Consider the following 14,378-nt stretch of genomic DNA (forward strand, 5'->3'; position numbering starts at 1 on the left):
AGCATGATAAATATACCTCTTAGTGTATTAAATAGATAGATAGAAAAGGATGCATAAGCTATACACTGACAATAAAATAGCATGTGTGTCTCAAAAGGTTTTTTGTTTTTTTTTGGTAAAGTGACACTTTCACTTTCTTTTTTTTACTTACTAAGAGTTTTAACCATTTCTTATATTAACCCCAAATAGTATTTATTATTCATTTTGCCACTAGGTGGCGCATGTAGCAAAAAGTAACAGTAGAGGAAACTTTAAAAAGACAAGGAAAGGCAGATCACCGTATCACATAGAATATTGTCATTACAAAGTGGTACAATATATAAAACAGACAAATGAAGGGAGGGGGGAAAGGGAGCAGATTTAAAGAGAAAGAAACACAAGAGCAAGAGAAGGAGAGAAGGGAACACTGGGAAGAAGAATGAGGGAAAGGTGGAAGAAAGAAGAGACGGTGGGTAGAAGGGGCAGGAAGATATAGGGAAGAGACATGGGAAAGATGGAAATAATGAGTTTAGATACCAAGGTCAGTATAGGAAATATGGACAAATGGAGCCATACCTGGGCAGTTACTGGACGGGATACAGGAACCTTGATATAAGACATATCCTGGGCCGGTACACCTACACCCCTCATGACATTCCCCGGTACAGCTCATATAGAGGGTCTCACATGTAGCCCCACACCCCACGCAGGCTGTCCATTCGGCACCAGGGGGGCAAAATACTGGTGAAATAATGGAAAAAGAAATTCAGTGCTGTCCCCCAGGGAATGTATCCATTTTCCCTCACCCCAGACATCGACTCAGGTAACAAATGCTATTAATTGCCCACTATCACTTTAAGAACAAGGTCTGTAGGTTGGAGGCTACAGCCAAATGCACCAATGATTATGATTCCTAGCACGGGAACGTGGGGGAGGGGGGGGGGGTTGCCACATGTGTAATAATATTCTATATTTATATTCAATATTTCTATTCTATATTGTTCATCTTCATCAGATTTAAGTTTAATCTTTTAGTATGTTATAGAATGGCATGTCCTTAGCAACTTTTCAATTAGTCTTCATTATTTATTTTTCATAGTTTTCAAATTATTTGCCTTCTTCTTCTAACTCTTCCCAGCTTTCAAATGGGGGTCACTGACCCCAGCAGCCAAACCCTATTGCTCTGTGAGGCTCCAGTTTTATTGTTATTGTTACTTTTTATTCCTTATCTTTCTATTCAGCCACTCTCCTATTCATATACCAGTCTTTTATCCAAGCCACACCCTGGTTTCTAGGGTAATTTGGATCCTAGCAACCAAACAGCTGCTGAAACTCCAAGCTGGAGAGCTGCTGAATAAAAACTGAAATAATAAAAAAAAAAAAATGAAGACCAATTGCAAATTATCTCAGAATATTACTAGTCATGAGCAATTCTGTCCTTTTCGCTTCACTGAAACATTGGTGAAACTGCACAAAAATTTGCCAATGGCGAAATGTCAAATTCACCAGCCATGGATTCACGGCAATGGCGTTTGCCCATTGATGGAGTTTCTCACGAAACAGGCGACAAAATGCGCCATGAAAAATTGATATATGTACGATATGTACAGTTCTATGATCCCAAAGGCAGATTCCACATTTCCAGCTAAAATAAGATTTGGAAACATTTTCCAGACATTTTACAAAATTCTTGTAGAAATTCTACATTTTGGTCTAAATGCTTCCTAAAGAATAATGGTGATAAAGTGTTGTTACACAGATTACTACCTGATGTGTATGGTCCTTGTGTAGATTCTTGTCCTGGGGCTGTAATCGACATTGTCAGGGTGGGAAAGAAAGAGAAAGAAATGTGTCATTTATCACTTATTTAATATGCAGTTATTTGTTCCTTTACAGATCTGTTATCCGGAAACCTGTTATCCAGAAGGTTCAGAAGTACGCAAAGCTCATTTCCCATAGACTCCATGAAAAGCGAACAATTCCAATTTTTAAAAATGGTTCCCTTTTCTCTGTAATAATAAAACAGTACCTGTACTTGATCCCAACTAAGATATAATTACCCCTTATTGGGGGCAGAACAGCCCTATTGGGTTTATTTCATGGTTAAATGATTCCCTTTTCTCTGTAATAATAAAACAGTACCTGTACTTGATCCCAACTAAGATATAATTACCCCTTATTGGGGGCAGAACAGCCCTATTGGGTTTATTTCATGGTTAAATGATTCCCTTTTCTCTATAATAATAAAACAGTACCTGTACTTGATCCCAACTAAGATATAATTACCCCTTATTGGGGCAGAACAGCCCTATTGGGTTTATTTAATGGTTAAATGATTCCCTTTTCTCTGTAATAATAAAACAGTACCTGTACTTGATCCCAACTAAGATATAATTACCCCTTATTGGGGGCAGAACAGCCCTATTGGGTTTATTTCATGGTTAAATGATTCCCTTTTCTCTGTAATAATAAAACAGTAGCTGTACTTGATCCCAACTAAGATATAATTACCCCTTATTGGGGGCAGAACAGCCCTATTGGGTTTATTTAATGTTTAATTATTTTTTTATTTTGTAGACTTAAGGTATGGAGATCCATTTTATGGAAAGACCCCTTATCCAAAAGACCCAGGTCCCAAACATTTTGGATAGCAGGTCCTATAGCTCTATCGACTGTACAATGTTTGGCAACAGAAACAACAGCTTTATAAATATGATTAATGTTAATAGTAATTATAGTCATTTCCTATTGTAATTTTCACATTGTTAAAAGGAATTTTGGAGTCCAACCCTTAAAGGGATTTTAAGGGTTTCCCTCTGCCATTTAACATTTTATTCTTGAACCAACAAATGTATTTGTAGCTGTAATATTGGTGTGTAGGCGCCATCTCAGTGCCTTGTGCCTGAGTCTGAGCTTTCAGCCAGCGCTACACATTAGAACTGCTTTCAGCTAACCTATTGTTTCTCCTACTCCCATGTAACTGGAGGAGTCCCAAGCCAGACTTGGATTTCTTACTATTTGCAGCGCAGCAGTAAAGTGTGCCTGAAGTTTATCAGAGCACAGGTCACATGGCTGTGGCACCCTGGGAAATGAAGAATATGGCTAGCCCCATGGGAAAAACAGATTACAATGCAGGTTTCTGCTGGAGAAGCTCTATTAACTGATGGGTTTTGAAAAAAACAGGTTTTTCTGCTGGTAGTTTCATTATGGTTATATAGTATGGAGAGTATGTAGGGTCATACCTGTTGTTGTCTGTGTTGCACCCGGTGTTGCCGTAGCTGTCAACAGAAAAGATAAATAAGAACCAATGTGGCTTTCCCCATGTATTTATTCCTCTCCCGCTCTCTCTAGAGCAGGGGCCCCCAACCTTGCCCTGAATATTATCATACAAACAGTTGGTATATGCTACTTCCTTGACTCACCTATCAGAAGGAGCCCTAGGATACTCAGGAGATCCATGATGAAAGAAGATTATGTGAATGGTCTGGTTCCAGCCAAACCAGTTCCGGCACACCTTTAAAAGAGAAGAAATGCATGATGGGCTTGGCCTGGCACTAGGGCTGGAAACCCTGAGATGGAGGAGATCGGAGATGGTGTTTCTGTTGGTGAGGGCCATGAATCCTGGAGATGCAAGTCCCTTGTAGGGTTGAGATATGATGCTTCCAATATGGAATCCCTTAGTAAGATTTACATTGTACCTTACTGAATTTTGGATTTAGAAGGAGGCATTGACCTAGAGGATAACTGACTTGCCTCGATCTCAGGATCTGACCAAAGGTTCAAACCCATAGCATCTCATCTTCCCTGAGGGCAAACCTCATAACCTCCTGTCCTGGCATTCTAGTCTGACTCCAACGGCTCCCTTGGTTACTCCAATTCCAGTGAGTCCCAAGAGGGAAATGTTCTATACACTGTACCTGCTTCCCCTAACTTTCTTTAAGTATATCTAGTAGAGGGTCCCCTTAGATTACCCTGTGCCTCTGGGCTTCCGTAGTCAGGGAACCAAAGCCTAACTAAGGAAGTAGGGCAGATATTTTGTACATTACGTGTTGGGCTTCTGTACCAACCCCAACACTTTAGCAGGGAAGATCTGTGCCCCCAAAGATGCCCCCAGTAGCCCCCCATCTTCTTTTCTGCTGATTCCCAGCACATACTCTGTGCTGCTGGCACTTACCTGAGCTTAGGGGCCCACTCACTATATACTGTATATATAGAGTATAAATGTCACAGTATAACCTGAGCTTAGGGGCCCACTCACTATATACTGTATATATACACTATAACTGTCACAGTATAACCTGAGCTTAGGGACCCACTCACTATATACTGTATATATACACTATAACTGTCACAGTATAACCTGAGCTTAGGGGCCCACTCACTATATACTGTATATATACACTATAACTGTCACAGTATAACCTGAGCTTAGGGGCCCACTCACTATATACTGTATATATACACTATAACTGTCACAGTATAACCTGAGCTTAGGGACCCACTCACTATATACTGTATATATACAATATAAATGTCACAGTATAACCTGAGCTTAGGGACCCACTCACTATATACTGTATATATACAATATAAATGTCACAGTATAACCTGAGCTTAGGGACCCACTCACTATATACTGTATATATACACTATAACTGTCACAGTATAACCTGAGCTTAGGGGCCCACTCACTATATACTGTATATATACACTATAAATGTCACAGTATAACCTGAGCTTAGGGACCCACTCACTATATACTGTATATATACACTATAACTGTCACAGTATAACCTGAGCTTAGGGACCCACTCACTATATACTGTATATATACACTATAACTGTCACAGTATAACCTGAGCTTAGGGGCCCACTCACTATATACTGTATATATACACTATAAATGTCACAGTATAACCTGAGCTTAGGGCCCCACTCACTATATACTGTATATATACACTATAACTGTCACAGTATAACCTGACCTTAGGGGCCCACTCACTATATACTGTATATATACACTATAAATGTCACAGTATAACCTGAGCTTAAGTATATCTAGTAGAGGGTCCCCTTAGATTACCCTGTGCCTCTGGGCTTCCGTAGTCAGGGAACCAAAGCCTAACTAAGGAAGTAGGGCAGACATTTTGTACATTACGTGTTGGGCTTCTGTACCAACCCCAACCCTTTAGCAGGGAAGATCTGTGCCCCCAAAGATGCCCCCAGTAGCCCCCCATCTTCTTTTCTGCTGATTCCCAGCACATACTCTGTGCTGCTGGCACTTACCTGAGCTTAGGGGCCCACTCACTATATACTGTATATATAGAGTATAAATGTCACAGTATAACCTGAGCTTAGGGGCCCACTTACTATATACTGTATATATACACTATAACTGTCACAGTATAACCTGAGCTTAGGGTCCCACTCACTATATACTGTATATATACACTATAACTGTCACAGTATAACCTGAGCTTAGGGTCCCACTCACTATATACTGTATATATACACTATAACTGTCACAGTATAACCTGAGCTTAGGGGCCCACTCACTATATACTGTATATATACACTATAACTGTCACAGTATAACCTGAGCTTAGGGGCCCACTCACTATATACTGTATATATACACTATAACTGTCACAGTATAACCTGAGCTTAGGGGCCCACTCACTATATACTGTATATATACACTATAACTGTCACAGTATAACCTGAGCTTAGGGCCCCACTCACTATATACTGTATATATACACTATAACTGTCACAGTATAACCTGAGCTTAGGGGCCCACTCACTATATACTGTATATATACACTATAAATGTCACAGTATAACCTGAGCTTAGGGCCCACTCACTATATACTGTATATATACACTATAACTGTCACAGTATAACCTGAGCTTAGGGACCACTCACTATATACTGTATATATACACTATAACTGTCACAGTATAACCTGAGCTTAGGGGCCCACTCACTATATACTGTATATATACACTATAAATGTCACAGTTAACTGAGCTTAGGGCCCCACTCACTATATACTGTATATATACACTATAACTGTCACAGTATAACCTGACTTAGGGGCCCACTCACTATATACTGTATATATACACCTATAAATGTCACAGTATAACCTGAGCTTAGGGCCCCACTCACTATATACTGTATATATACACTATAAATGTCACAGTATAACCTGAGCTTAGGGCCCCACTCACTATATACTGTATATATACACTATAATGTCACAGTATAACCTGAGCTTAGGGACCCACTCACTATATACTGTATATATACACTATAACTGTCACAGTATAACCTGAGCTTAGGGGCCCACTCACTATATACTGTATATATACAATATAACTGTCACAGTATAACCTGAGCTTAGGGGCCCACTCACTATATACTGTATATATAGAATATAAATGTCACGGTATAACCTGAGCTTAGGGGCCCACTCACTATATACTGTATATATACACTATAAATGTCACAGTATAACCTGAGCTTAGGGCCCCACTCACTATATACTGTATATATACACTATAAATGTCACAGTATAACCTGAGCTTAGGGACCCACTCACTATATACTGTATATATACACTATAAATGTCACAGTATAACCTGAGCTTAGGGACCCACTCACTATATACTGTATATATACAATATAACTGTCACAGTATAACCTGAGCTTAGGGGCCCACTCACTATATACTGTATATATACAATATAACTGTCACAGTATAACCTGAGCTTAGGGGCCCACTCACTATATACTGTATATATACACTATAAATGTCACAGTATAACCTGAGCTTAGGGACCCACTCACTATATACTGTATATATACACTATAACTGTCACAGTATAACCTGAGCTTAGGGGCCCACTCACTATATACTGTATATATACAATATAACTGTCACAGTATAACCTGAGCTTAGGGGCCCACTCACTATATACTGTATATATAGAATATAAATGTCACAGTATAACCTGAGCTTAGGGGCCCACTCACTATATACTGTATATATACACTATAAATGTCACAGTATAACCTGAGCTTAGGGCCCCACTCACTATATACTGTATATATACACTATAAATGTCACAGTATAACCTGAGCTTAGGGCCCCACTCACTATATACTGTATATATACACTATAAATGTCACAGTATAACCTGAGCTTAGGGACCCACTCACTATATACTGTATATATACAATATAACTGTCACAGTATAACCTGAGCTTAGGGGCCCACTCACTATATACTGTATATATACAATATAACTGTCACAGTATAACCTGAGCTTAGGGGCCCACTCACTATATACTGTATATATACACTATAAATGTCACAGTATAACCTGAGCTTAGGGACCCACTCACTATATACTGTATATATACACTATAACTGTCACAGTATAACCTGAGCTTAGGGGCCCACTCACTATATACTGTATATATACAATATAACTGTCACAGTATAACCTGAGCTTAGGGGCCCACTCACTATATACTGTATATATAGAATATAAATGTCACAGTATAACCTGAGCTTAGGGGCCCACTCACTATATACTGTATATATACACTATAAATGTCACAGTATAACCTGAGCTTAGGGCCCCACTCACTATATACTGTATATATACACTATAAATGTCACAGTATAACCTGAGCTTAGGGCCCCACTCACTATATACTGTATATATACACTATAAATGTCACAGTATAACCTGAGCTTAGGGACCCACTCACTATATACTGTATATATACACTATAACTGTCACAGTATAACCTGAGCTTAGGGGCCCACTCACTATATACTGTATATATACAATATAACTGTCACAGTATAACCTGAGCTTAGGGGCCCACTCACTATATACTGTATATATACACTATAACTGTCACAGTATAACCTGAGCTTAGGGCCCACTCACTATATACTGTATATATACACTATAACTGTCACAGTATAACCTGAGCTTAGGGGCCCACTCACTATATACTGTATATATACAATATAAATGTCACAGTATAACCTGAGCTTAGGGGCCCACTCACTATATACTGTATATATACACTATAAATGTCACAGTATAACCTGAGCTTAGGGGCCCACTCACTATATACTGTATATATACACTATAACTGTCACAGTATAACCTGAGCTTAGGGACCCACTCACTATATACTGTATATATACAATATAAATGTCACAGTATAACCTGAGCTTAGGGGCCCACTCACTATATATGTATATATACAATAATAAATGTCACAGTATAACCTGAGCTTAGGGGCCCTCTCACTATATACTGTATATATACACTATAACTGTCACAGTATAACCTGAGCTTAGGGGCCCACTCACTATATACTGTATATATACACTATAACTGTCACAGTATAACCTGAGCTTAGGGGCCCACTCACTATATACTGTATATATACACTATAACTGTCACAGTATAACCTGAGCTTAGGGACCCACTCACTATATACTGTATATATACACTATAACTGTCACAGTATAACCTGAGCTTAGGGGCCCACTCACTATATACTGTATATATACAATATAACTGTCACAGTATAACCTGAGCTTAGGGGCCCACTCACTATATACTGTATATATACACTATAACTGTCACAGTATAACCTGAGCTTAGGGGCCCACTCACTATATACTGTATATATACAATATAAATGTCACAGTTAACCTGAGCTTAGGGGCCCACTCACTATATACTGTATATATACACTATAACTGTCACAGTATAACCTGAGCTTAGGGGCCCACTCACTATATACTGTATATATACAATATAAATGTCACAGTATAACCTGAGCTTAGGGGCCCACTCACTATATACTGTATATATACAATATAAATGTCACAGTATAACCTGAGCTTAGGGCCCACTCACTATATACTGTATATATACACTATACTGTCACAGTATATACTGAGCTTAGGGGCCCACTCACTATATACTGTATATATACACTATAACTGTCACAGTATAACCTGAGCTTAGGGACCCACTCACTATATACTGTATATATACACTATAACTGTCACAGTATAACCTGAGCTTAGGGACCCACTCACTATATACTGTATATATACACTATAACTGTCACAGTATAACCTGAGCTTAGGGACCCACCCACACTATAATGTATATATACACTATAACTTTCACAATATACTGTATATATAGAATATAAATGGCACACTATACTGTATATATAGAGTATAAATGTCACAAAATACTGTATATATAGAATATAAATGGCACAAAATAAGGCTAATTAGTAGTTAATACAGATAATTACTACAGGGCAGCTCAGAAATCATTGCAATTAGCATCGGAATTTAATAATTAGCCCTGTAGCATCAGTTTATATTACAGTCCAACCTTGATAATTAGCGACGACCCCTAAGATCAGCTTCCCAACAGCCGCCCACTGAGCATGTAAGTGTCACTCAGTTACTGAGCTTAGGTGCCTATGCACAATATACTGTATATATAGAATATAAATTGTTACAATACAAGGCTGATTATTAAAATATTCAGATTATTACTACAGGGCAGCTCTGGAATCAGTGCAATTAGCATCAGAATATAATTATAAGCTCATATGACAGGCCAACCTAATTTTCTGCTTGATATTTTACTACGACCCCTAAGATTAACTTCTCAACAGCCGCACAAAGCCCACTGAGCATGTGCGTGTCACAGACACTTCTACTAAAATCCAATATGGTGACCCCCTGTGACAACGTTGAAGTCCTGGATCATTACTACTATAGAGCTGCTGAACCTTTAGGTGGGTGCAGTAAATTCAGTATAATTATGTCATTTTTCCCGTCATTATATGGCACAGGAATCAGACATGGGGATAAAGGGACAGACTTGTTCAGTGCTGGGAAACTCAGCTGTTGCCAGACTACAAATCCCAGAATAATGTAACATATAATGAAGGGTGAGGCATGCTGGGAGCTGTAGTCCAGCAACATCAGGGCTGTATTCTTAAAGCAATATTGCCCAATAAAACTTTCCCCCAAATCCCCATTAAAATGCAAGAAATCCCCCAATGAGAATCCCAGCTGATGTGAGTAAATCCGGCTCCCTGTTCTCTGTTCCTGCAATTGGAGTTGGGAGCAATAAGCACAGTTTCCCAGCACTGAACAAGTCTGTCCCTTTATCCCCATGTCTGATTCCTGTGCCATATAATGACGGGAAAAATGCCATCATTATCTCTATATGTAAGGTACCAGCAAGGGGCCTGACACAGTGCTGGGAATCAGCATTCTCATTGGTCACTTCTCTTGCACTTACACTCACATTGTTGCTCAGTAGAATTCTCATTGGGGAATTTCCTTGCATCTATAATTACGTTTTTCGGCAACTTCTATAACAAAACTAGGGGGCGCCGTGGGTCAGTGTTATAGTTGGGTTTATATGCCCTTTAATCCAATTCTCCATGAGAATCAGTACAGCAGCCATAGAAACGCGAGTGTAACAATAACACTAATACCCGAGGGCTTAGCTGCCATTTAATAGGAATTAGCCCAAGTCCTACATTAATTAACAGAATAAACCTGCCGGGTGTTGGGTATTTGATGAGCAAACACAATTATAAAGCCGGGACTCTAAAGAAAAAAGTTCTAAATGTTCTGTGTTGGACAGGCGGCATCACAGTGTGAGTAAATATTTATTTCCCCTACAAACAGCATGGATAGAACTTCAGCTTGAGATTTCAAAATAACTGGATTAGTCTCTGTTAGTTGCACATCCCGCTCCCTATAACAGCGACACTGGGGGGGCTGCACATCCCGCTCCCTATAACAGCGTCACTGGGGGCTGCACATCCTATTCTGGGAGACAAGTATTCATATTTATCTCTAGTGATGGGCGAAATGTTTTGCCAGGAATGGATTTGCGGCGAATTTCCGCGTTTCGCCATTGGCGGATTGTTTTGCAAAACGGATGACAAAAATTTGCCGCAGAAAAATTTGCTGCACGTCTAAAAATTGTCGCCGGTGTCAAAATAATAGCCGCAGGCGGCAAAATAATAGCTGCGCGTGACAAAATAAAAGCCGCACGCAACAAAATAATAGGCGTGCGACTAAATAATAGTCGCGGGTGACAAAATAATAGCCGCGGGCCACAAAATAATAGCCGCGGAACAAAATAATAGCCGCGCGACGAAATAATAGCTGCAGGCGACGAAATAATAGCCGTGCGACAAAATAATAGCCGCGTAACAAAATAATAGGCGTGCGACAAAATAATAGCAGCAAGTGACAAAATAATAGCCGTGCAACAAAATAATAGCTGCGGGCGACAAAATAATAGCCGCGGAACGAAATAATAGCCGCAGGCCACAAAATAATAGCCGCGGAACAAAATAATAGGTGCGCAACAAAATAATAGCAGCACGTGACAAAATAATAGCCGTGCGACTAAATAATAGCTGCGGGCGACAAAATAATAGCCGCGTAACAAAATAATAGGTGCGCAACAAAATAATAGCAGCACGTGACAAAATAATAGCCGTGCGACTAAATAATAGCTGCGGGCGACAAAATAATAGCCGCGGAACAAAATAATAGCCGCAGGCCACAAAATAATAGCCGCGGAACAAAATAATAGCCGCGTGACAAAATAATAGCTGCGGGCGACGAAATAATAGCCGCCGGCGACGAAATAATAGCCGCGCGACAAAATAATAGCCGTGTAACAAAATAATAGGCGCACAACAAAATAATAGCTGTGGGCGACAATTTTTTTTCCTCATCCCATTTTCGCCGTTTCGCGGATCTTTTGAAAGATTTGCGAATTTTTAGCCGAAGCTAAACGGAACAGATTCGCTCATCACTATTTATCTCATCATAGGTTCATATATATATGAAATACACCCACATATTACTCTATAAATCAGCTTTGCAGTGAACCCCATAATAATATATCGTGGGACAAGTCCTAATTTACAGCCATTTTTGTTCTCTGACTTCAATTTAAAATCCACTTGCCTTGTAACTTTCAAATATCGATCACATTTCACTTGGATACAGGATTCACTGATGGAATCTAAATGGTAGGAAACAACATGAGGTTTAGCAGCATAAGCTTTGCAACTTTGCACCGGTGCAGTTACCCACGGCAACCGGTCACTAAGAAATATCTGTATTGATTGATTCAGAAGTGGTTGCTAAACAATTTCCGCCCATATTAAATTAACACAAAGGCAAATGTATTCGCATATACAGTTTAGCATTGCGGAGAGTTTTTCCATTACCGACTTTTATTACCCCCCCCCTTGGCATTTAGGTCCTAATTCTTAAGTTTCCAAAAGTCACAGGCACCAAAAGCTCAAAAATATATCCAGGTTCCATTGCCCAGAGTTCTAGCTGCTGAGCCCATTGGCATAGACTATAAGCGCCCACCTAGTGGATCCAGTAAGTGGTTATAAACACGGGTCTGAATAAAAAGGGTAACAATATTCCTAATAAAAGTATGGGACCCATTAACTAGAATGCTCGGGACCTCGGGAATCATTTAACCATTAAATAAACCCAATAGGGCTGTTCTGCCCCCAATAAGGGGTAATTATATCTTAGTTGGGATCAAGTACAGGTACTGTTTTATTATTACAGAGAAAAGGGAATCATTTAACCATGAAATAAACCCAATAGGGCTGTTCTGCCCCCAATAAGGGGTAATTATATCTTAGTTGGGATCAAGTACAGGTACTGTTTTATTATTACAGAGAAAAGGGAATCATTTAACCATGAAATAAACCCAATAGGGCTGTTCTGCCCCCAATAAGGGGTAATTATATCTTAGTTGGGATCAAGTACAGGTACTGTTTTATTATTACAGAGAAAAGGGAATCATTTAACCATTAAATAAACCCAATAGGGCTGTTCTGCCCCCAATAAGGGGTAATTATATCTTAGTTGGGATCAAGTACAGGTACTGTTTTATTATTACAGAGAAAAGGGAATCATTTAACCATTAAATAAACCCAATAGGGCTGTTCTGCCCCAATAAGGGGTAATTATATCTTAGTTGGGATCAAGTACAGGTACTGTTTTATTATTACAGAGAAAAGGGAATCATTTAACCATTAAATAAACCCAATAGGGCTGTTCTGCCCCAATAAGGGGTAATTATATCTTAGTTGGGATCAAGTACAGGTACTGTTTTATTATTACAGAGAAAAGGGAATCATTTAACCATTAAATAAACCCAATAGGGCTGTTCTGCCCCAATAAGGGGTAATTATATCTTAGTTGGGATCAAGTACAGATACTGTTTTATTATTACAGAGAAAAGGGAATCACTTTTAAAAATGTGAATTATTTGATTAAAATGAAGTCAATGGGAGATGGCCTTTCCTTAATTTGGATAATGGGTAATGGGTTTCCGGATAAGGGGTCCGATACCTGTACAACAATTAACTATGAAATGTTATTTACAGGCACTACACAAATAAATGCAATCTATGAATTTTGCAAATCTAATTTTTGCTGTTAAATTGTAATCACAAATTTGGAATTCTTCATATTTATATTTAAATCCCTGTGCAAACAATTTCTTTTGAAATTAGTATGTTGGCGTGTCGGATCTTACCTGCGGTTGCCGTACGAGGGGACAGGACAGCAGGTCGCTCTCTGCTCCTCACACAAAATGAAATGGGGACAAACTAAAAAGGAGAAATTTCTCTCCTGTGTTCTTATATAATTAACATTCTTTCGCCTCTTCCTGGTTGGACTTAGTTAAAAGGTCATTCAACAGGTAATTCCAGTATGTCATTCCTTCAGCTAGCATTCACTTACACTCGCATTCCACTAACCGTGATAAGGAAATATCCTCAGCACATTCTGGTTGATTGTTATTATGGGGCAAGTGGGGTAGAGACCCACTGAAAATACTTTACTAGTCAGACACAACTTATTGAAAAGAAAACACAATTTCAAGCAATGCAATGCATTGTGGGTTATGTAGTTCCTGCATGCTGTCTGTAAGCTGTGGAGAAGTTGTTACAATTTGTAACATCAGTGTTTTAGTCCCTCCTCCCCTGCCAGGATTACAAATGATGCAGAAAGAGAAGAGCTGTTTTGCAGCTGGATTTTTAGCATATAAAAATAGGATTTATTCCTACTTTGTGAAGAAACAGATTACAGGGATAGGGATATTAGGGGTTTCTGTGTTGGGTGGGGCTCTGTGTGGAAACAATACAGAATATACACAGGTCACTATATTTCCCAATGGCACTCACATGACTGTATATTTACAGCAGGATCTTTGCTGATTGCTAGTGATGGGCGAAATGTTTCGCCAGGCATGGATTT

The 14,378-nt window shown here is 39.2% G+C and overlaps 1 protein-coding gene across 1 annotated transcript in view; it reads right to left on the bottom strand.

Annotated features, from left to right (window-relative positions):
* Nucleotides 1-13,763, bottom strand: part of LOC101732788 (salivary glue protein Sgs-3) — a 141,726-nt gene extending 127,963 nt beyond the window's left edge. The window contains exons 1-6 of the mRNA XM_031906574.1: nt 13,657-13,763; nt 12,054-12,111; nt 3,402-3,493; nt 3,222-3,257; nt 1,747-1,785; nt 556-720 (exon numbers count right to left, since the gene is read on the bottom strand). Coding sequence (XP_031762434.1) covers nt 556-720; nt 1,747-1,785; nt 3,222-3,257; nt 3,402-3,438 — 277 coding nt within the window. The 5' untranslated portion in view covers nt 3,439-3,493; nt 12,054-12,111; nt 13,657-13,763. The remainder of the gene's footprint in view (nt 1-555; nt 721-1,746; nt 1,786-3,221; nt 3,258-3,401; nt 3,494-12,053; nt 12,112-13,656) is intronic.
* Nucleotides 13,764-14,378: the final 615 nt, after the last annotated feature.

The sequence above is a fragment of the Xenopus tropicalis genome, chromosome 7, assembly GCF_000004195.4.
Source record: "Xenopus tropicalis strain Nigerian chromosome 7, UCB_Xtro_10.0, whole genome shotgun sequence".
Lineage (NCBI taxonomy): Eukaryota > Metazoa > Chordata > Amphibia > Anura > Pipidae > Xenopus > Xenopus tropicalis.